This window comes from Nyctibius grandis, chromosome 22 (genome assembly GCF_013368605.1).
Source record: "Nyctibius grandis isolate bNycGra1 chromosome 22, bNycGra1.pri, whole genome shotgun sequence".
Lineage (NCBI taxonomy): Eukaryota > Metazoa > Chordata > Aves > Nyctibiiformes > Nyctibiidae > Nyctibius > Nyctibius grandis.
Window position 1 is genome coordinate 7,753,484 of NC_090679.1, and position 20,401 is coordinate 7,773,884.

Consider the following 20,401-nt stretch of genomic DNA (forward strand, 5'->3'; position numbering starts at 1 on the left):
CGGGCGCTGCGATTGGCGGGTGCTGTGATTGGCGGGCGCTGCGATTGGCGAGCGCCGAAGCCGCGCCCCCGTGTTGGTGTGTGGAGCGGAGACAAGATGGCGGCGGCGGCGGCCGTGAGGGGCATCGGGGGCGGGCTGGGCCGCGGCCTGCGGGAGCTCCGCATCCACCTGTGCCAGCGCTCCGCGGGCAGCCGCGGTGTCAGGTGAGCCGGGGCCGGGGCGGGGGGGAGCGAGGTACCGGCCTGCCCGGGCCCCCCGGTCCCGGTCCCGGCGGGCTCAGCCACGGGGACCCGCCGCTCCTCCTCCTCTCCGCAGAGACTTCATCGAGCAGCACTACGTGACCCTGAAGAAGGCAAACCCGGATTTGCCCATCCTGATCCGCGAGTGCTCCGGGGTCCAGCCCAAGCTCTGGGCTCGGTACGGTGAGTGCGGGGTGTCCGCCGGGAGCCGCCCCCCGAGGACGGCTGGGAGCGAGCGCCGGAGCCCCGCGGCCCGCGGCAGAGCCGGGGTTCGGCCCCACGCTGGTGGTGGGGAGGGGGCAGCTGTCCACCGGGCACGGTGGGGCTGGGCTTCGGAGAAGTGTGTTCCTGCTGCGTGCCCCGGGGGGAGGCAAAAGGACCTGCAGCTCCAGCGTGTGGCCGTGACCTTCCACCCCTGCAGGATTCCTGCACAGAAAAACCTTTGGGTTTAGTTTGTTTTCACTGTGTTCTTAGTGAAGCGCCAAGGAGGGAGCAGAAAAGCCCCTCTGTAAAGGCTTTGTTTTCTTCTTAATGCCATCTGGGCTGGACAAAAGTAACTGAGAAACTTTCTTTCAAGATGCAATGACTCTGTAAGCACGAGTTTCCCAGTGCAACCACATGGGCCAGCAGAACCTGCTGGTATAGCGCCTGTCTCTTGTCTGTGGCTTATCACAGAATCAGACTGGTTTGGGTTGGGAGGGACCTTAAAGACCATCTAGTTTCAACCCCCTGCTACAGGCAGGGACACCTTCCACCAGACCAGGTTGCTGCAAGCCCCATCCAACCTGGCCTTGACCACTGCCAGGGAGGGGGCAGCCACAGCTTCTCTGGGCAACCTGGGCCAGGGTCTCACCACCCTCACAGCGAAGAATTTCTTCCCAATATCTCCTCTCAATCTCCCCTCTTTCAGTTTGAAACCATTCCCCCTCATCCTGTCACTACTTGCAGGGAAATATACCCCTGGGTAGGGGTTGCTGTAGGGACAGCAAGTTTTTCAGCACTATTTGACTGAAGTGTTGGTGAGCACCTTGATGTGAGCAGGCTGAAAGCCACCAGGTTGCTTGGGGATGTGGTGGTGGCATCTGCCCAGCTGCTGCGCAGCACAAGTTAACCAGAAGAGGCAAGGAAACGTGTTAGGCTGCGTTGGCTTCTGGCCAAGGGAAAGGCTGAGAATAAAGAGAAGGTGGAAACTTGGGCACTGGGAGGCCCACTGGGGAGTGGTGGGTGCGAAAGGGTGGTGATGGGAGCCTGGGCTGTGACGCCAGTGGCGCTTGGGCAATGTAAAGCAGGGCTTTGGGTTGCCTTTGCACCAGAAAAGGACCAAGGCACCTTCTCCCTCTCTCACCCTCTGTCTTTCCTGCAGAGTTTGGCAAGGAGAAGAGCGTGCCGCTGAACAACCTCCCCGTGGACGAAGTGGCCAAGGCCTTGGAGAACGTTGTGAAAAGCAAGGCGTGACGACAGACAGTAAATGTGCCCGTGCTGGAGACTTGACTGATGATCTTTAATATAAAACGTGTCTCTTTAACTTATCAATTGCATAAACGCAGCGTGCTTACCCTGCGCTTCACGTGTTGGATTTGAAGCCCAAAGGAGCTGCCGTCGGGGAACAGCCGATCCCCCGGGGTTTCTCTGCCACCTCCCTGGCATCAAGAGCCCCCCTGCCTGGGCTGCAGCTCAGCTCGGCCCCTGCACCAAGCTCTGGGGAGGCCCGGGGCAGCCTGCTGGTGGCCACGAGGTGACGGCAAGGATGGGAACAGCCGTCTTGCATCCCTGTGCAGCCAGCGCTGGGGCTTACAGCTGGCGGTCAGACCCCGACCAGGCACAGGGTGAACGAACCGCTCCTCCTCGGAGCGCAGCGGGAGGGAAGGGAGGTGGTGCGGCCTAGGAGAAGGCAGACAACGTGGCGTGGCAGGGACTAAAGGTGGAGGCTCCCAGGGGCTGCCCGACCATGTCCAGCAGCGCTCGTGCCCGCTCCTGGAGTTCTGGGCTGCTCTGGTGCTGCTCGAGGGCCTGGTGCCCGCCTTGTCTGACAAAGTCAGCAGCAGCCTGTGCGAGAGGAGAGGGGTGAGAGCTGGCTGGCTGCTACGGCTGATCCTGTCTGCCCAGAGCCACCACTGGGAATGGGGTTGAAGGAATCCCCCGGAGCCCTGCCAGACCCTCCAGTCCCAAGCCAGGTAACTCCAGCCGAGCTGATGGGTGGCCAGGGCTGCGCAGAGCTTGAAGAAAGCACAACGGAATCAAAAGAATCCCCCCAGAACCTGCCCCAAAACCAGTCATTGCCAATGAAAAGGAACTCCCCAGAGACACAAGAAGGGCTTCCACCCTCTGCATCACACGAGCCCCCCTTCAGGCCCGTGTCTGAGCGCTGAGGAGTCAGGGGCTAGCGTGGCAATGACTGAAGGTGGTATTTAAATAATAATAATACTAATCCCCATCCCTGGCTTTACAATCTTGGGCTTGACTCTGGAGCAGGCCCGCCCCGCTCTTACCTCCGGCCAGTGCAGGAAGAGGAGGTGCAGCAGCTCGAGGCACTGCCCCACCACCTCGGGGTCGGGCAGCGCCAGGGTGGGCAGCAGGCGGGGCAGGGCAGGCTGCCGGTGCAGCTGCTGGCAGTAGGCCGGGCCCTTCGCCGCGACGTTGCACAGGACGGTCAGGACCTGGGCGGAGAAGCCGTGAGAGGGAGTGAGCGGATGCCTGATAGGCTTAGGAGGGCTCCAAGGAACTCTGTGTCCTCCCTGGAGGTCCTGCCAGGCGCTTCCCCAAAGCCACGTGTCCACCGACCGGCTGGATTTTGATCTTTCAAAGCCTTCTCCATCCCCACCCCAAGGCACTGTTCGTTCCCGTGCCAAGCAGATGCAGCCGTACCACCCACCCCTTGGCAGGGCATCCCCCCAGGACCCCGTAAAGCTTTAGGGCCTTCCAAAAGAAGGTGGCAGCAGCCTCCCTGGGCCCACTGCAGGTGCTGGCAGGCCTGGCCCCAAGCTAACACCTGCCTTGGGACCCCTCTTGTGCTGGGACAAGACTGTCACGGGTAAATACAGACATAGTGACTTCAGGGGAGGTGGATGGTGACTCTAGTGCAACACGAGACCTTCCGCCAAGCTGTTGCTACCGCCTGAAGCCAACCTCCAACTCGAACACCCTGCGTGCAGGATTCACATTCCTGAAAGCCCAGCGCTCCCCCCCAGCCCTGGGGCAGGAGGCCAGGTCTTACCAACACGCTGGCCATCGGGGAACAGGGCAGGAGCTGCAGCAGGGCTGGGAGCAAGTCCAGGGAGAGCAGAGCGGAGCAGAAGAAGGGCTCGTCCGCTGGGGTGGGCAGAGAAGGAACATGTCGAGGTTTCTGAGGGAGGTCTCTAGATGAGCCGCCAGGAGACTGCCAGCACTCAGGGCTGGTCCCAGCAGCAGCTCTGGCTCTGCTGACAGCCCCACGGGACGCTCACCCGTGAGGTTGTTGAGCAGCCAGAGACCCTCCTGTACGATGAAGGGGTGCTGCTGGAGGAAGCGCTGCAGGAGGAGGAAGAGGGCGACGAGCAGGCGCTCGTCCCGGATCTGGCCTTCGCAGCCCGTCTCCTCCGCCAGCAGGTTGCTGAGACACCGCAGCACCGGGCAGACGAGCTGGGGTCGTGGGAGACGCAAAGGCTGTTAGCCAGACCCCACCCCCAGGGCAATGCCGGGAACAGCCAGCGCCCTGCCCCCCTCTTACCAGCTCCAGGCCCTCAGGAGCGTTTTGGGGGACTTCAGAAGCCAGGTCGAGCAAGAGCGAGGTGAGAGCAGGCAGGGCCCCCAGGGACAGCAGTGTCACGTTGGCTGTGTGGCTGCAAAGGGAAGGGACAGTGTGGTGGCTCTTGGCCCTCAGACAGGGAAAACCACTGCAGGTTTTCCACCAAACAACAGGGCTCTCCTGAACCGCCACAGGGCTCATTTCATGTTTGAATAGCAGCTTGTCTCTGAGCTTATGAGGAAGTTTAAAAGCCCTCGGCAAACACATCCACTGGAATTATCTACGTGGGTCCAGAAAAAACAGCCCTGATCCTTCTTTGAGTACCCACAGGTTCCTTTCTCTCTGCTGGGGCTGCTGAAAGAGATGGCACCGGAGCAACCACGCCAAGGCAGGCAGAGATGGTTGGCAGCTGCCAGCCTGGCCAGGTGACACTGGGCCAAACCCCAGGAGCTGGAGGATTCAGGGGGATTGTCTTGGGGAGTGCAGGGAACAACTCCAGACACGGGGAGGTGACTGGGGGGGGTTTCAGAGGACTAGGAACAGCGTCCTCAGGTTTATCACCTGTTACCACTCTGTAAAGGACCTCAGTGATCCTGCAAACAGCACGTGTGTGCTCAGATACGAGAGTGGGAACGCCCAGGGTGGCAGGGAAATTGCTTTCCCAAGGGAAAGGGGTGAGGGGAGGCAATCCGGGTCCCCTTGCAGGACCCTGAGCCTTTGTGCCTCTCTGGCTGCACCCAGGGAAGTCAAAATGAGGAGAAAAGCGCGTTTACCTACAAACGATGTAGTGGAGACACCAGGCGAACTCCACGGCTGCTCCTGTCCCAGCCTTGAGGCCGGAGCAAACCAGTCGAAGCATGTGCTGGGGGAGAACAGAGTCCAGGACCAAGCTGAGGTCAGAAGGGCAGAGTTAACGGAGGCACAGGCCAGAGCACAAGCAGGACAGACAACTGACAGTGAGACACTAGCCCTGGCTACCGAGCAGGGAGCTGCTCTCCCCAGCACTGGGGGCCACATGCTCCAAAAACACACCTGGAAGAGATTCTTACCTAGGGGCTGCAGCCTCAGGCACCACTAAGGCCCAGCACAAGCTCTCCCTGTCCATGGCAGGGCCTGGGGGCACTCAGGACACCTTGGCTGGGGTCACATTTTTCGCACTGTGGGCTGTCAAGCTGACCTTTTCCTTCGCAGGAGGAATACAGCCAGAATTTCCCTGCGAGCCCACCCTGCTCAACGCTGTCCTTTACCGAAATACCAGAGCTGTCTGCTCGGATGAGGCTGAGGGAAAAGAGTGAGGCCCCGCGCCCTGATCTGCAACAAAACCTCCATCGGTCTGGTAGGATTCTGCTCTGAACTATTAATATCACTGGGATGGGAAAGGCGTCATCGTCCCTGGCATGCAAATACCACGCCAGGCCCCAGGGGCCCATCCTGAGTCAGGGTTAAGAGGCTCAGACTCACGGTATGATCTCTGCGGGGGCTTCCTTGGCTTGGAGGAGCTGCGAGAGGACGTAGCCCAGACCTTCCAGCACAGCCTCGTGCGGGGACTGCAATCAAACAGAACAAAGCTAATCCTGTGTGACAGGGCCAGGGGATCCCAGGGTGCTGGTAACACCACACCACGCAGCTGAGCGGCGCAGTCTCTCCGTGCCTGGGGAAGAGGGGGCACAGCAGGGACCAGGAGGGATGGAGCAAGCTGTGGCCACACCAAAGCTGAGCTGTCCCCCCTCCCTGGATTCAGAGGGGCTGCAGCTGTAGGGCTCCAGGAGCCCAAACGCAGCAGCAGAGCTGTTTGGGGCATTCAGATCTGCACATGACAGCCCTGCTCACTGTGTTGGCCTCATTTGCCAGCTGGACTCAAGCTGTACAGAGGGGAGAAGCCTCCAGCCCCCCGTGTTACAGACAGCTTATCGGCAAGCCAGTTAGGGATGCGAGAGATTCAGCTGCAGAAGAGCACAAGGTGGTGACCTGAGCCCCAAAACTGGAGTGCAGGAGAGCCCATTAGAGACCCTCACCCACATGGGAACAGCCCTTTGCAGTGGGGTCTCTGCCATGGCCACAGCTGGAAGGAGTAACTCAGTGCTGTCAGCCAGCGTCTGGAGGGCATAAGAAAAGGTGTCCTTCTGGGGCAGGGCAAGAGCGGGGCTGAGCTATTTCACCCACCTGGATGCAGGATGCCAGCACTGGAATGATGCCCTGAGGCAGAAGCTGCTTCCTCACAGCTTTGCTTTCCACTACCAGGTTCCCCAGCGTGTACAGACACAGCTCCTGAAACACACCCGAGAGAGCAGGTCACCTCCTGCACACTCCCCAGTGGGACCCTGGCCAGCCTGGGCAGCCAGCAAGGCCTCTAGGTCCCTGCACCCCCGGACTAGGGCACACGCTTCCCCTGAGCGGGGCAGAAGCTGCCTTCAGAGGGGTAAATGTAGATGGATACTGCTGGACCCTCCAGCTACCCTGTTCCCAGCTGGATCAACTTCAATTTATCCTTTTTTCTATCTGGCTCAGGTTGGGATCTGACCACTTCTACTTGGGAGGTTTTTCAGGCTTCTAATTATTGCTATGGCATGTCCCTGAGACCCCTCTAATTCCACAGTATTCTCCTGGATCCTGCCTGGGTGATCATCACCTGGGGCTGCTCCCCATCTCATCCCTTAGCTCTGATCCTGTGTGATCATCACCTTGGGGTTGCTCCCCATCTTGTCCCTTAGCTCTGATCCTGTCTGTGTGATCATCACCTTGGGGTTGCTCCCCATCTTGTCCCTTAGCTCTGATCCTGTCTGTGTGATCATCACCTGGGGCTGCTCCCCATCTCATCCCTTAGCTCTGATCCTGGGTGATCATCACCTGGGGCTGCTCCCCATCTCGTCCCTTAGCTCTGATCCTCTCTGCTTCTCAAAGGAGCGCTGCACAAGGTGCATTGCTCGGCAGCTGGCAGAAGACAGGGGCGTCCCAGAGCTACTCCAACTGTTTGCTGCTTCGCCCAAATCCAACTGCACAGCCTGGAGCCACAGGCGCTCTGCTCTTCCTCCTGACCTGGACAAAACCTGCCTGCTTGTTGTGTGAAGGGAAGCTAACGAAGTAGTTGTCCCTGCACCCCAGCCTGCATCTTTCACTTGTCCAAAATTCTTTAAAACACCTAAGCTGACCTGCATCTAGTATTTCTGCTTGACCTACCACACAGACGTCAAGGTACCTCCTGTGCAGGCCCAGCCTGCGTCAAGAGGCCAGACCACGTGGCTGATGATGGAGTCCAACTCCCACAGCCTGCAGTCCCTGCTTCCCCAAACAGCTTGGAGCTGAAGACCAAGAACCCATTGCAAATGGGGCAAACCTCTGCGTCCTGGGCTGCGGCAGGAGGATTTGCCTGGCCTGGAGGAGGCTTGGGAGGGTTTAAGAGCAGTGTGCAGCCACCTGGAGGGAGGTGCAAACATGACAGAACCAAACTCCTCTTGGTGTTGGGATGGGGCACAGTGAAGGCGGTGTCCATATTTCCAAGACTTGGCCAGGCCAATCCATGCTGCCCTGGGCTAGCACCAGGGACAGTCCTGCTCCAAGGGGAAGGATGGAGTAGAGACTTCCAGAAGGCCCCTTCCCACCAGCACTCCTATGTGAGCCACGTCAGGCTGAGGCTGGCCAAAAGAGGTCAACACCCAACCGCTACCAAAGGATTATCAGGCGCCAGAGTCCTGGCAAACACAAGCACGGATCTTACCGTGAATTCAACGCTGTGTCCCGAGAGGTAGGTGAGGAGATAGGAGGTCACCGGCAGACACGCCTCAGCCACAGCAGGGTCACTGGAGTGGGAGAGCTCGTGGAGACAGCGGGCTGCCTCCATCTGCATGTCAGCCAGGCTGCTGGTGAAGAGCCCGATGAGCGTCCGGATGCTGCCGTCCAGCCTGGTGGAACCCAAACGGTGCTGTCACCTTCTGCCTTCCCACCCTTGCCACACAACGACCGAGATAAAGGGCTACTCTGGACTTGCCCTTGATAACAGCCACGCAGTGCCAAACCTGGGCTGACCTGACAAACTTCTGCTGAGTCTCCTTGTTCTGCAGAGCCCAGCGGAGGCGGCTGAGTGATCTTTTCCTGTCCTCTGAACCCCTCTGCACGCCTCGGAGCAGCTCAAGAACCTATCAGAAAATTAAGAGATGGGTGAATTTCAAGCAGTGCCAGGGTTAAGACTTCATCCTGTTAATCCTGGGGGCAAAGAAACCCAGGGCGCAAAGATGGTCACAAAGAACTTTACTGTTTCTCACCGTGTCTGGCAGTAGAAAACACTCCCAAACCCACCTCCACCCAGGCTCCTCCGTGTGCCTAGAGGTTGGGGAAGACCCCAGGGACCCCCATCACCATGGAGAATGTCATGCTCTTCACCTCATCCTCCGAAAGAGCATCCAGCACGATCTCTGCTCCATCCTGTCCACCCTCCTCTGCTGTGGTGTCCTCCCGCAGAAGTCGCTTGCTGACCAGCTGCTCCTGCCGCCGGGCTTTCCTGAGGGCTGCGATCGAATGGGTCCCCGTCACCACCTGCCTGGGTCAGGACGCTTCTCCATCCCGCCAGAGAGCCTTATTCCTTTTAACAGGGAGAAGCTGCCGGTGCCTCCTCGTGGGACGCAGGAAGCCACAGCTGGGCAAACCGGCGTGAAAGCGGGACAGAGGCGTGAGGAGCAGAGCGGCCGCGCTGGGGGGGACCCAAGGCTGGTGTTACCTAGGCCAGACCCAGGAAAACCCAACCCGCAGGGAGGTGGTTGAGGAAACGGGGCAGCCAGGGCAGAAAACCCACGTGGGTTAAAAAGAAAAAAGGGTGTAAAACGCTCCCCCGAGCGGGCAGGGAGCCCGCAGACACCCCAGGCACCCTGCGCACCCCCACGATGGGAGTCCGGGGCGCTGCTCGGGGCCCGCCGTGGGGCAGAGCTGGCGCCCACGGGGGCTCCCACCATGGCCCCGCCACCCACGGGGGGACCCACAAACCCGCCCGGGCCCGACGCCTCGGCCCCGGCCCCGGCCCCGGCCCCGGCCCCGGCCCGCACCTGCCTCTCGCTCCCGCCGCCGGGCCCGCAGCTCCTCCGCGCCGCGGCCGCTCGGCCCGGCCCCGCGGCGCCGCCGGGCCCACATGGCGGCGGGGGAAGGAGGAAGCCGGGCCGGAGCGGACAGGGCCGCGGGGAGGAGGCCGGGCCGGGGCGGGCCCGGGGCGGGGCCGCCGCTGCCGCTGCCGCTGCCGCTGCCTGGTCCCCGGGCAGCCCTGTGAAGGGTGGCCGCGGCCCTGCTGTCCGCCCGCAGCCCGGGGAGCCCCGGGGGCCAGGGCCCAGGCACCCGCCTGCCTCCGCAGCTCCCAGCCCAGGAGGCCCAGGATCAGCCCTTCCCGGGGGCTCTGCTGGGGCACCCCCACACACCATCCTGCTGCTGCAGCCTGGGGGGAGCCCGGCCGGCCCCGCTGCTGGGTCGTGGGGAGCGCGGGGTGTCCCCTCGGGTGCGGGCAGCGGTCACGGCACTGGCTGCGGGGACGGGGCGCGGGGCCTGAGCGCGGGGACACGGACACGAGTGTGTGTGGTGGGGGGCAACCGGCCAGAGGATGAACTCCTCTTGTTACTGGAAAATAGTAACCAAGAAAACTCTCCAAACCAAATGATAGTTTAGAAAGCCGACACTGGCTTATTGCAGCGCTGGGTGCATGGGGGATCTCTCCTCCGAGCATGCACACCTAAGAACAAAAGCCTGCTCCTTATATACATAATTCCAAGAAAAGCCCACCCATTCCAAAAAAAAACCTTATACATAATACGTCATGTAATGCATTACGTAATGTCTTTACGCATGCGTACTAAATTGGGGAAGGGGTCTTGGGTGGTCTCGGGGTCGCTGGTGGTCGCAATCCCCCTTAATTGTGCTTCTGCGCAAGCGTGGTCGAGGCCTTCTTGTTTACAAGTACATGTGTTCTCAAGAAGGAGATATCGTTTTGAACTTATCTCTCCTCTGACACAAGAGTTTATGAATCAAGTTAATTTAGACATCACAAAGTTGTTCTTTACAGTTTTGTTTTGTCTTTTGGCCCTTTTATAATTAGCAGAGACCTTTGTTTTTCTAAGACTAAGCGTAAACAGCATGAATCATTATTTACTAGAACCTTGTTATCAATCCCATAAGCAGACTCTATCTACAAAACATGCAGTTTGCTTCAGAACCTATTGTTATTCTCTATTATTCTGGCTAAAAGGAAAATTACTGACAGGAAAGCTAGTTCTGTGTAAAGGTAACATAGAGCAGGACTTTTAGAGCCTACTCGGAGGCCTACTCTTGCTAAACCGTTGCTAAACCGTTGCTAAACCGAACCGTCTGGTATCACTCTGGCCTTGCAGGGCTGAACCCGGCCAGCCTCCGGGCTCGGGCAAGGTTTCTGCCCCCACAGGGCTGGGTTGTGTGGTTGGTGAAGCCAAAAAAAGCCCAGAGACTCACCAGAAACGTAAGACAACGGGTCTGAGTGTCCTGGGATCTTCCACGGTGGCAAGGAGAGCGAGGATGTCATCCCCCAAAAGATGGCTCCAAAGCCACGTGCTGTTGTAGCAGGGTGTGGCTGGCCACCGAGGAGACAGAAGAGCTCGTTTTTTTCATCCAATTTGCAGTGAGTGGCCAGGAATGAGCAATTAAAAGGTACCAGGCCCAGACGGAGCTGCTGACCTCACCGAAAGGAGCAGCGAGGAGAACTCAGAAATGCTGCTACGATTTTTCCACGATGCACCCAGCAGCAGTTTCGTGTAACCCAAGGATGGGGAAGAGGAATTATGGAACTGCTGAACCCCTCTGCACAAGGAATTGCTCAAGGAAAGGCAGCAAAGCAGTGCAGTGCTCCACCTGAGACTCCAGGAACAAGAAAACAAGCTGCAGTAGATGTAAAGACCAAAAGGAGACCTTCCCTTCACCCATCCCAGCAGCACAGTGCCAGAGTGTGGGACAGGCAGCTCCTGCCCCAGCTGCTGTCGCACTGAGAGTGTGTCTCTGTATCTTAAAGGTCCTTTCCAACCAAAACAATTCTATGATTAACAACAACAAATTGGGAGTTGCATCTTCTAGCCGTGCAGTTTCGTTGCCTTTCTGAAACCCTTTCTGAAATGCAACACAGGCAGAGAAATCCCTGGGGAAGAAAAAATCCCTGACAGATCTTTCCAGGTGGTCTCTGCTTGCTGACGGAGAGCATTAACGTCTTGGTGTAGGCACAGCCACTGGCTGCCAAAGGAGCACGGGGCAAGTGATGCGAGTTCCTCGGCCAAGCCAAGTAGCCAGCTTGCCAAGGCAGCCAACCTTGAGGGAAGAAGTGCCCTTCGCAGCATTGGGCTGCGCACACAGCGGATGGGAATTTGTCTCATCCCCATCCCACCTGGGACACAGGCACCCCCCAGACCACTGGGGATGGTTTGGATACCGGGTGTGACCGTCCTGTACCCTTCTGCATTGCCTCCGCAGGGTGCTCAGCACCCAGTGGGCTCTGAGGCACAGCAAGCCCAGAGCAGCTGGAAGCAAAGGTATGTTTGGGCTGGTCCCAAGAGCGCATTTAGGGCACCTTGATCACACTCTCTTCCCTCATCCTTCCTAGGAAAGTGAGCAAGTGGCGCTTAGACCAAAACCCTTCCCAGGGTGCAGCTGCGGGCAGCCGCAAGAGCCCCTCGCTGCAGGGAAGCGAAGCAGAAGTGACTTGGGCGGTTGCTGCGGGGCGCGTTGCTTCCCGTGGCACAGCCGGCGCCGTCCTGCTGAGGAAGTCACGCAGCGGGAGCAAGGGCAGCGCCCGGGAGCTGCCTCCAGATGCCCGCCAGCCCTGCCTGCGTGGATCTGAACGCGGGCAGGACGGGCTGCGGAAGCACCAACGGCAGCTGGAAGACACCTGCAGGCACTGAGGTCTCGTGCGGCTGGAGGCAGGGGAGGATCAGGCGCAGGAGAGCGCTGAGCACTTGCAGAGCCTTTGGCACCTCAGCCCTGAGTTTGGCAGCAGCTGGAGGAAGCAGCCGTGGGGCAAGGGAACACTTCAGGGTGAGCTGGCTGCTGAGTCACCGGACAAACCCACACCTGCTTCGTGCTGCCCCTTCAGCGAGGGGCACTTCGCACAAGAGCTTCTCCCCGAGAGGGTGGCGCAGCCCCGCAACGGCACAGAGAGGTAGGGAGAGCTCCGGCCTCGGAGGGTTTTGAGACGCGGCCAGAAAAAGCTGTGGCTGATCGGGCTAGTGCCGGCACCAGACCTGCTGGGAACAGGAGGCTGGGCTGGAGACCCCCAAAGGCTCCTCGCCTCCACCCCGGCCGGGTGCTGGGACAGAGCTGAGTCAGCACATTCTTAGGAGCCTTTACTCTTTGCTTGCTGCTTCTTTGCAACCTGTTGGTAAGACTGTCCCGGCAGCTGGATGGCAAAGCAACACTCAGTGCTCACAGGGATGCGTACAGAGCCTCAGGAATTATTTTCTACCGTGCCCTTGGAGGCTGGTAATGAATCAAATTGCTGGGCGAGAAAAAGGAAAATATTAAGCCCTCTGTTGCAATTTCCTGCCCCAGATTACAGTGCGCGCCGTGCAGAGAGACAAACAGAGCTGTGGCTGTCCCCTCCCGCGGTCTGGCTCCACGCGCTGGAACTCAACATTTCTGGTTTCTCCTGATCCGTGGGATTTCCCGGTCACTGAGGAACGGGAGCCTGCAGCAAGGCAGCCGGGGCAGGAGAGCGCAGAGCCCGGCGGCTGCTGCCTTAGGAGGAGCCACCCCGCCTCGCTGAAGCCCTGCTTTTGGGGTGGGGTGAGCCCAGTGCCACCAACTCCCTGCCGAGGGGCGGGTGGCACAGGTGTAGCACTTGGGTGTTCCACTGGTGATCTGAGCTTTGCCCTGAGTCATGGCTGAGTAGCCAGGCGGGTGCCGACGGGGTGCGCAGGACCCCCACGAAGGGCAGTCGGACAGGAGGGATGAGGGCAGCGCTGTGTCCCCGAGGGGTGGCTCTCCGGGCCTGACCCTGCCCAAGCCACCCCTCCAGTCGGCTGGAGCTGAGCGGTCCCGACAGGAGTGCTGCCTTTCAGCGTCGCTCTCCCTGTTTCTAGGTTGTTCACCATGACCGTGGCTGTCCTCCTCCTCCTGGGGCTGGGGCTGCTGGAGGCAGAAGGCAGGTGTTTCTTCAATCGCACCACGGAGCACTGTGCGTGCTACAACCTGACCCAGGAAAGCGTACACAGCATCGTCCAGTGCCTCGCGGCCTCCGTCGTGGAGTTTCGGGGGGGAGAGCTGGAGAGATACATAGCCTTCCCCATCAGCGACCTGGACCCCTCCACCATTGAAATGCTGGGCTCCCTTATCATCAGGAAAATAATTTTTGGTGATTTCCTGGTGCCTGAGATACTCCTCGCCCGAGTCCTGAGGTTCTTCTCCTACACCCAGGTGGAAGAGCTGGTGTTTGAGAGCTGCATTTTCAAGGGAAGAGGCAACTGGGATGAAATGGCCGACCAGCACTTGCCCATAGTGTCCTTGCGCTTCCACAACGTGACGTCTGCCCCGCTGGCGGGCCGTGAGCAGGACTTCTCTAGTCTGAGCAGCTGGCTGGAGACCCTGCAGGAGCTGGCTGTCACTGGCTCCCACGTCACCAGCCTGCCCTGTGGCATCGGGAGGGTGTTCAGAGCTCTGCGCTCCCTGGACGTGGCACAAAACAGCCTTGGGGATGAGAGCTTGATGCCCGCCTTCTGCAAGGGGGCTTTCCCTCAGCTCCAGGTACTGAGTCTGCGACGCAACAACCTGACATCCTACCACAGCGTGTGCGAAAGCGTGCAGCTGCTGCGCGAGCTCCAGCAGCTGGATCTCAGCCAGAACAAGCTCCTGGCAGACGCATCCTCCTCCTGCCAGTGGCCAGTGTCCCTCCGAATTTTTAACTTGTCCGATGCTGGCTTGGATGAAGTCCTCACACCCCTGCCTCCCAGTCTAGAAGTGTTAGACGTGAGCCGCAACCACCTCCGTGCTGTAGACATCTCCCTCAGCTCCCTGAAGAAGCTCTTCCTGAGCCAAAACCTCCTCCGGGCTGCCCCCTCCCTCAGGAATTACCCCCTGTTGGACACCCTCCACCTGGACAACAACTCAATTACTGAGCTGCCGTGGGATGAGCTGGAGCTCTTGGGGCACCTGCGGGATGTGGCTGCGGCTGGCAACCCCTACAACTGCTCGTGCTCCGGGGCCGGGGGGCTCCAGGCGCTGGCGGGTACGGGGTACCTTGGGCAGGGCTGGCCCCAGGGCTACACGTGTCACTCCCCGCCTCGCTACCAGGGCAGGCTGGTGAAGGACGTGCCGGTGTCGGTGCTGCAGTGTAACAGCGCTGCGGTGATCGCCCCTGTCTGCATCGCCCTCGCCCTGCTTGGCGTGGCCGGGGCCGTCTGCCTGCTCAGATCCAGGCCCGGGCTCACCCGGCCCTGCCGCAGGCTGTGAAGGGGGTGTGTGACCGTTCCCACCAGCGCTCCCCCGCAGGGGCTGCAAGGCCAGGAGCTCCGTGGGAAGACTCACAGGACCCCCAAGTGCTGGCGAGGGGCTCTCTCCGTGTCCCCAGTCCAGGCTCCCCTCTGGAGCAGGACTGTCCCCAGCATTATCCCACAGTGGCTGTGGCTTTGCCTGTCCAAGTTCTGGGGATACCACTGAGCAAAGCCCTGTCCCAGGGCTGCACCCTCCCAGAGGGGTTTTCCTTACGGCCACCTCTAACTGCCCAAGTCCAAGAGAGAAACCACAAAAGACAGGAAAATGAATAAATGAAACACCCCTGTACACCAACACTAACGAGCAGGAGGTAACAGAGACAGCAACCAAGACCCGAGCCCTCAGAGCACTTGTGGACGAACCCCTCAAGTATGACCTTGAAGAGGTTCAACCAGAAACTTTTTAACTGGTAAGAAGAAAAACGGGTTTATTCTGGGTTATTCAGGAAACTTCTCATAGGAAAGAGAGAATTGTTTATGGGATGCTGAGGGAGATGGGGGGAATGGCCAACTTACTGGGGAACGCTTATGGGAAGGATCAAAGGGAGGATCACAATGGGTGGGTGGGGAAGGAACAAGCATGGGAAAAGGGGGATGGGAAAGAAGGGAGCTGGTCACACAGAATCACAGAATCAATGAGGTTGGAAGAGCCTTCTGGGATCATCGAGTCCAGCCATTGCCCTGACACCACCATGGCAACTAGACCATGGCACTAAGTGCCATGTCCAGGCTTTTCTTAAACCCCTCCAGAGATGGTGACTCCACCACCTCCCTGGGCAGCCCCTTCCAATGGCTAATGACCCTTGCTGAGAAGAAATGCTTCCTAATGTCCAACCTGAACCTCCCCTGGCCAAGCTTGAGGCTGTGTCCTCTTGTCCTATCGCTGGTTGCCTGGGAGAAGAGGCCGACTCCCACTGCGCTACAACCTCCCTTCAGGTAGTTGTAGACTGCACTAAGGTCACCTCTGAGCCTCCTCTTCTCCAGGCTGAACACCCCCAGCTCGTGGTAGGCAGCGCTCACCTGGCCCAGCCCTGCGCTCATCCCCGTGGGCTGTCCGGCCTTCTCATTAAAATCTGTTCCTGGATATTTCTGTGTCACCTCCCTCTGTTCTGTTTGTGCACATGTGACCTGCGAGCAAACACAGGCTGGACTAGCCCCTGGGTGGGAAACCAGAGGGTGGAAAGACCCAGGGTTGGAGCTAGAGAGTGGCTAAACAGGGCCCAGGGTCCAGCCGTGGGTCCGTGATGGGCTCGGGGTCTGCTGCGCCTTGGAGGGCACGGGGTGTGCGCCTGCCTGTGGGTCGAGGGTGTGGGGTTGTGCCACCAGCCCATGCCAGCCCCGAGCAGCTGGAGGGGAGGGATGGGGCCGTGCCGCCCGCGCTGTTGGTGGCCAGACGGGTGCTAGCGAAGGCTCTGCTCTGCGTGTGGTGGCCCACGTGGGGGTGTGTAACACCGGGTGTCTGCCCTTGCGTCGTGGGGCCTGGTGCTCAGCCTTGCTGCTGGCTGGACCTGGGAACAGGGGGCAGCAGCTGCTGTCTGATGGATGAGGAAGGAGAAGTCCCCGTGTCTCAGAGTTCCCTCAGCAGCCCCCACGTGAGGCACGAACCCACCCCTGGCGCTGCTCCTGGTGGAGCCCCAGGCGCTGTTCGCTCCGTTTGCTTATGTCCAGCCTGGCATCACCCTCACCCTGAAGACATTTGGGCAGGCAGGGGCTGGGGGAGGCAGGGGCAGCGCTGGGATCTCCTTCTGGAGGGGGAACGGTGGCAGACGGAGGGACACGTGTGCATCTCCTCATTGTGCCTGGTCCTGTCCAAACACAAGGGGCATGGGCTGTCCTGGGACCTCTCCTGTCTCCCACAGTCTCCATTTCCACAGACCACAGAGATCCTCAGCCTCAGCAGGTCCTTTGTGCTTTCTTGGTCCGACTGATCTCCCCACAAGTATGATTTTGTGGTTGCTTTGGTGTCTTGAAAAAACCTTCACGATAGTCCAAGGTCCCTCATCTCCTGTCCCTGGCTTACAAAGATCACAGAATCACAGAATCAACCAGGTTGGAAGAGACCTCAGGGATCATCGAGTCCAACCATTGCCCTGACACCACCATGTCAACTAGACCATGGCACTAAGTGCCAGTCCCTAAGATGTCCCTCTTGGAGCTAAGCACCCACGCCAATGGTGTGGGTGGGTCCCAGCACCCACCTGCTTCCCAAGGCCCTGCTGATGCGTTGGCCAGTGTCACTCAGCCTCCAGGACATGGTGCCTCTGGGCTGGACTTGGTCCATGCCTGGTTCTGCCCACACGACCGTGCCTGATACCCATCAATAATGCAGGGGAACACGATCCCCCCGGTAACCCCATCCCCTGCCCCGTCTCAAACAGCAGCTCCAGGGCTGCCGGCACCAAGCCATGGACGCTGTAGAGGTGAGTGCCATCGTGGGGGACATCGCAGGGCAGTTTGGAGGGATCTGTCCCCTGCCTTCGGTGTGGCATGGCCGGGCGCTGCCCAGCTCCCCAGGGCTCACTCCCCCTCTGCCCCGTGTCCCGGCAGGCTGAGCAGGACGTGTGTGTGCGAGCAGCCGTGGGGCTCCACCAGGCAGCAGGTAGAGCTGGGGCTGGGGACACCGGTCTTCAGCCCCAACCCCCACCCCAGGGAACCATGGTGGCACTGGGACCACTGGCCATGCTGGTAGGACTGGCCTGGGCAGTGGTGATGGGGAGGGGGTGTCCTCCCCACCCTGGTGGCTCTGAGCACCGGGAGGGCTCAGGGATGGTGTGAAGCCCTGCGACCTGGCCCCAGGCTGCCGGAGGGGACAGAGCTGGGGCAGGTGGGGATGACACCCCCCACACCACCCCACACCACCCCACACTCAGTGTTTTCAGGGCTGGGGGAAAGCTGGGTGGCCAGCAGTGGAGACCCCCTGCAGCTTCTCTTCGCTGGGAAGGAGGTTCAGGTGAGAGTGGCAGGGACGTGGGCATCAATGGGACAGGACAGGAGCAGGGGGCCCTGTCCCAGCCACCTGCTGCGCTCGGGACCCAGATGGGTGCTGAGCTCTTGGGCTCATCCTGCCCTACACCCCTATGGGCCCCTCCCTTGTGGGGGGTTCCTGGGGGTTACGAGATAGCAGGGGAAGGGAGGGGGTCTCCCCCCACCCCTGCCCATGCCAGGCCCTCCATGCCACTCCTGCCATCTCCATCCCAGTGTGCCCAGTCCTTCCTTTAGCCTGCACTGGTCATACTGGGATGGGGGAAAGCTGAACATTATCACCCTCCCTCCCTTGTGCCAGGACAGCTGCTTGACTGTCGATGGCGTCTTCTGCTTGGATGCAGGACAGGTATTGTGGGCCCCACGTCCTTCTTCTGCACCCTTGTCCCCAGCCAGATGAGCCAGGGACGTGCTGGCCCAAGCCGTGGGCTGAGGTGCCCAGCTGTGGTCCTGGGGGCACTGGGCACCACTGCCAGCTCCTCAGGTGTCCCAGGCAGTGCTGGGGACCCAGGGGCTTGGTCCTATGCGTGGCTCTGTTGGTGTTTCTCCCCCCTTCTCCCTGCGTCCTCATGGGTGCTGGCATGTGGCTGCCATGCTGTGCCGTGCTGTCTCTGCCTTACTGCTCGTGCTGTGCACCACTGTGCCATGCCGTGCCATGCCATGCCATGCCATCCATGCTGTGCATCTACACCGTGCCATCCTACTGGGCTACCCGAGCTGTGCTACCCATATGACACCATCTGTGTTGTGCTGCCCGATCCATGCCAATGCCCTCTGTGCTGGGCCATCTGCACCGCGCTGCCCGTGCCGTGCCATGCTGGCTGTGCCATGCCATGCTGGCTGTGCCGTGCCATGCTGGCTGTGCCATGCCATCCCTGCTCTGCTGGCTGTGTCTCTTCTACCAGGAGAAGGTCCTGGAGTTGGCAAGACCCCAGCTGGCCCTGGTTCCCCTTGGCTACAGCGTGTCCTTTCTGCTGTGGGACTCCCATGGCCCTGGGACCCAGCTGCTGCTCCAGAGCATCGTCTGGCAGGTGAGGGCACAGGGCATGGCAGGGGAGAGGTGACAGGGAGAGGTGACAGTGCAACTGCATGGTGCTGGGCTCCTGGGTCGTCCAGCTGACCCCAGTCCTGCTGGTACTGGTGTGAGACCCAGCCACGGGTGCCAAGAACCAAGAGCTCCCAGCCTGACCAACTTGTCCCCAGGTGATTGACACTGTCTTCCAAGAACTGGAGGCTGTGGGGGAAGATGCCCAGAGCCTGCAAACCGTCAGCCTGGTCCAGGTAGGGCAGGAGCAGGGCTGGCCAGGATGCCCTGGGGTCAGGGTCCAGCTCCCCCTCTGCCACTGGCTGGACCCTGCTGCGCCAAGTGGCACGTATTGCCCCAGTACTGGCACCCCATCCCCTATGCTGGAGGGTGACCAGGGGCTGGAGACTTTTGGATCCCGGGTTTTCTCACCTCATCGCAGCACTTCCCAGGCGTGGGAAGCCCGGGCTGCCCATGGGGTGTCCCCCAGGCTCTTGCAGCACGGTGGGAACGGGGGAGCATTCTAACACCTCCCTGCCCACCGCCTGGCTGGGCTTTTCCTGCCACCCACCTCTCCCTGTGGCCTGAAGGTCCCGCCGGTGTGTGCCTGGTTGGCACCGAAGCGACGCCAGCTCCTGCCATCAGGCTGGGCACTGCCCTTTGGCTCTGGGGTGCTGCCAGGGACCTGCTGAGCTCTGCACAGGGCTCTGCCTTTCCCTGGCCCTGGGGCTGGAAAAGCTGGAAGTGCCCCTGAGATCTCTCCCTTCCCAGCCCTTAACTGTGCATGGCCTCAAGCAACCTGGGTGTCCTGGTGATGCCAGCAGACCCCTCTTTCTGCCCCCCCACCTAACGCAGCCCCGTTCCAGGTCTGCGCCCCCGATAAAGCCTGGGACTTGCTCCGTCCTGATGGCCGAGCCCTGCAAGTGATGGATGTCGTGCCCCTGGGCCTGTAGGTACCTGATGCCCCGTGGTCAGGCAGCTGCTCCTGGGGGGTTGGTACCCCAGCATCGAGCGCTGGGCTGGGCAGGGAGCATGGTGCCCAGCCAGAGGACAGCCAGCAGTATCCCTCAGGGGGGCCCAGGCATGCAGGCGGGGGGTGGATGTGACCCTCCTTGCCCGCTCTCGTTCCTCTCTGCTTCCAGGATGGCGGAGGGGGCAATGGAGATCGCCGTGCCCGATGCCCAGGCTGCCATCAGTGTCTACGCCTGGGCGCTGGGCGCCGTCCTGGAGCTGCAGCCCCCCGCAGACGGGCGCTCGGCCACGCAGGGGTGAGAGATTTGGCCAGTATCCCACGGGGTTGGGAAGGATTGGGCCACGGGGCGCTGGAGCCGGCTCCGGGCACCGCTGCAGCCCCGCTCACGCGCCCGCCTCTCCCCAGCACCAGCAGCCTCTTCACTCTCACCGTGGAGCGGGAGCTGGAGGGCGGCAGGCGCCAGCGCTCCGCTCTCAGGATCCTGGCGTGCCCCGGGGCCCCCAGACCCTGCCCCGAGCCGTACGTACCAAGGCTGCGGCTGAGCCAGGTCCCCTCACCGGCACCTGCGGGGTCAAGGGGGATTTGGTACCCAGAGGTGAAGCAGGGGGGACTCGGACCCCCCTGACTGGGAGCCGAGGGGTTGCTACCACCCCTCAGGGACGTGGGCTGGCTTGCAGCGTGGCTAACCCACCCTCGGGCTCTTGTGGGTGGGGGCTCAGCCCGCCCAGGCACGTGGCTCCCAGCCCCATCCCCTTCCCGGGGTGTCTCTCGCCCCAAACGCAGGGCACCGGCCGCCAGCCACCCCCCGCCCGCCACCGCCCGCCTGCCCTGGATCGTCGAGCGGCTGCTGGAGGGGAACAGCCTGACGTTCCTGCTGCTCTGTGTGACGCTGCCAGGTAGCCCCTGGGACTGGGCCGCTGCTTTGGGGTGCCCCTGCCCTGAGGGTCCCCCCTACCCTGCCCCACACCTGGCACTCGGTCCCTGGCC

General features: G+C 60.8%; 3 protein-coding genes across 4 annotated transcripts; 2 read left to right on the plus strand and 1 right to left on the minus strand.

The window, feature by feature from the left end:
* The first annotated feature begins 71 nt into the window (after positions 1-71).
* NDUFA2 (NADH:ubiquinone oxidoreductase subunit A2) lies at positions 72-1,768 on the plus strand. 2 transcript variants are annotated; one of them, XM_068417261.1, is made up of 3 exons: positions 72-203; positions 316-422; positions 1,603-1,768. In XM_068417261.1, exons 1-3 carry the CDS (start codon positions 97-99, stop codon positions 1,692-1,694), a joined length of 306 nt encoding a protein of 101 aa, XP_068273362.1. In that variant the 5' UTR covers positions 72-96; the 3' UTR covers positions 1,695-1,768. The 2 variants fall into 2 exon arrangements, with proteins under 2 accessions (XP_068273362.1, XP_068273361.1); XM_068417260.1 differs by having other exon boundaries at positions 316-417.
* On the minus strand, positions 1,720-9,081 carry TMCO6 (transmembrane and coiled-coil domains 6). The gene is made up of 12 exons (XM_068417259.1): positions 8,997-9,081; positions 8,341-8,465; positions 7,987-8,096; positions 7,679-7,862; positions 6,127-6,231; positions 5,425-5,510; positions 4,737-4,853; positions 3,946-4,057; positions 3,683-3,857; positions 3,454-3,548; positions 2,729-2,896; positions 1,720-2,285 (listed from the first exon to the last, which is right to left on the minus strand). Exons 1-12 carry the CDS (start codon positions 9,079-9,081, stop codon positions 2,121-2,123), a joined length of 1,527 nt encoding a protein of 508 aa, XP_068273360.1. The 3' UTR covers positions 1,720-2,120.
* Positions 9,082-12,042: 2,961 nt separating this feature from the next.
* CD14 (CD14 molecule) lies at positions 12,043-14,394 on the plus strand. The gene is made up of 2 exons (XM_068417152.1): positions 12,043-12,109; positions 13,029-14,394. Exon 2 carries the CDS (start codon positions 13,039-13,041, stop codon positions 14,392-14,394), a length of 1,356 nt encoding a protein of 451 aa, XP_068273253.1. The 5' UTR covers positions 12,043-12,109; positions 13,029-13,038.
* The last annotated feature ends 6,007 nt before the right edge of the window (positions 14,395-20,401 follow it).

Excerpts from the sequence above, each read along its gene's own strand:
- NDUFA2 (XM_068417260.1), top strand. The coding sequence starts at position 97 with ATGGCGGCGGCGGCGGCCGTGAGGGGCATCGGGGGCGGGCTGGGCCGC. Across the intron at positions 204-315 it reads GCGGGCAGCCGCGGTGTCAG|AGACTTCATCGAGCAGCACT; the intron begins GTGAGCCGGGGC and ends TCCTCTCCGCAG. Across the intron at positions 418-1,602 it reads CAGCCCAAGCTCTGGGCTCG|AGTTTGGCAAGGAGAAGAGC; the intron begins GTACGGTGAGTG and ends TCTTTCCTGCAG.
- TMCO6 (XM_068417259.1), bottom strand. The coding sequence starts at position 9,081 with ATGTGGGCCCGGCGGCGCCGCGGGGCCGGGCCGAGCGGCCGCGGCGCG. Across the intron at positions 8,097-8,340 it reads ATGCTCTTTCGGAGGATGAG|GTTCTTGAGCTGCTCCGAGG; the intron begins GTGAAGAGCATG and ends ATTTTCTGATAG. Across the intron at positions 7,863-7,986 it reads ACTCAGCAGAAGTTTGTCAG|GCTGGACGGCAGCATCCGGA; the intron begins GTCAGCCCAGGT and ends GGGTTCCACCAG.
- CD14 (XM_068417152.1), top strand. The coding sequence starts at position 13,039 with ATGACCGTGGCTGTCCTCCTCCTCCTGGGGCTGGGGCTGCTGGAGGCA.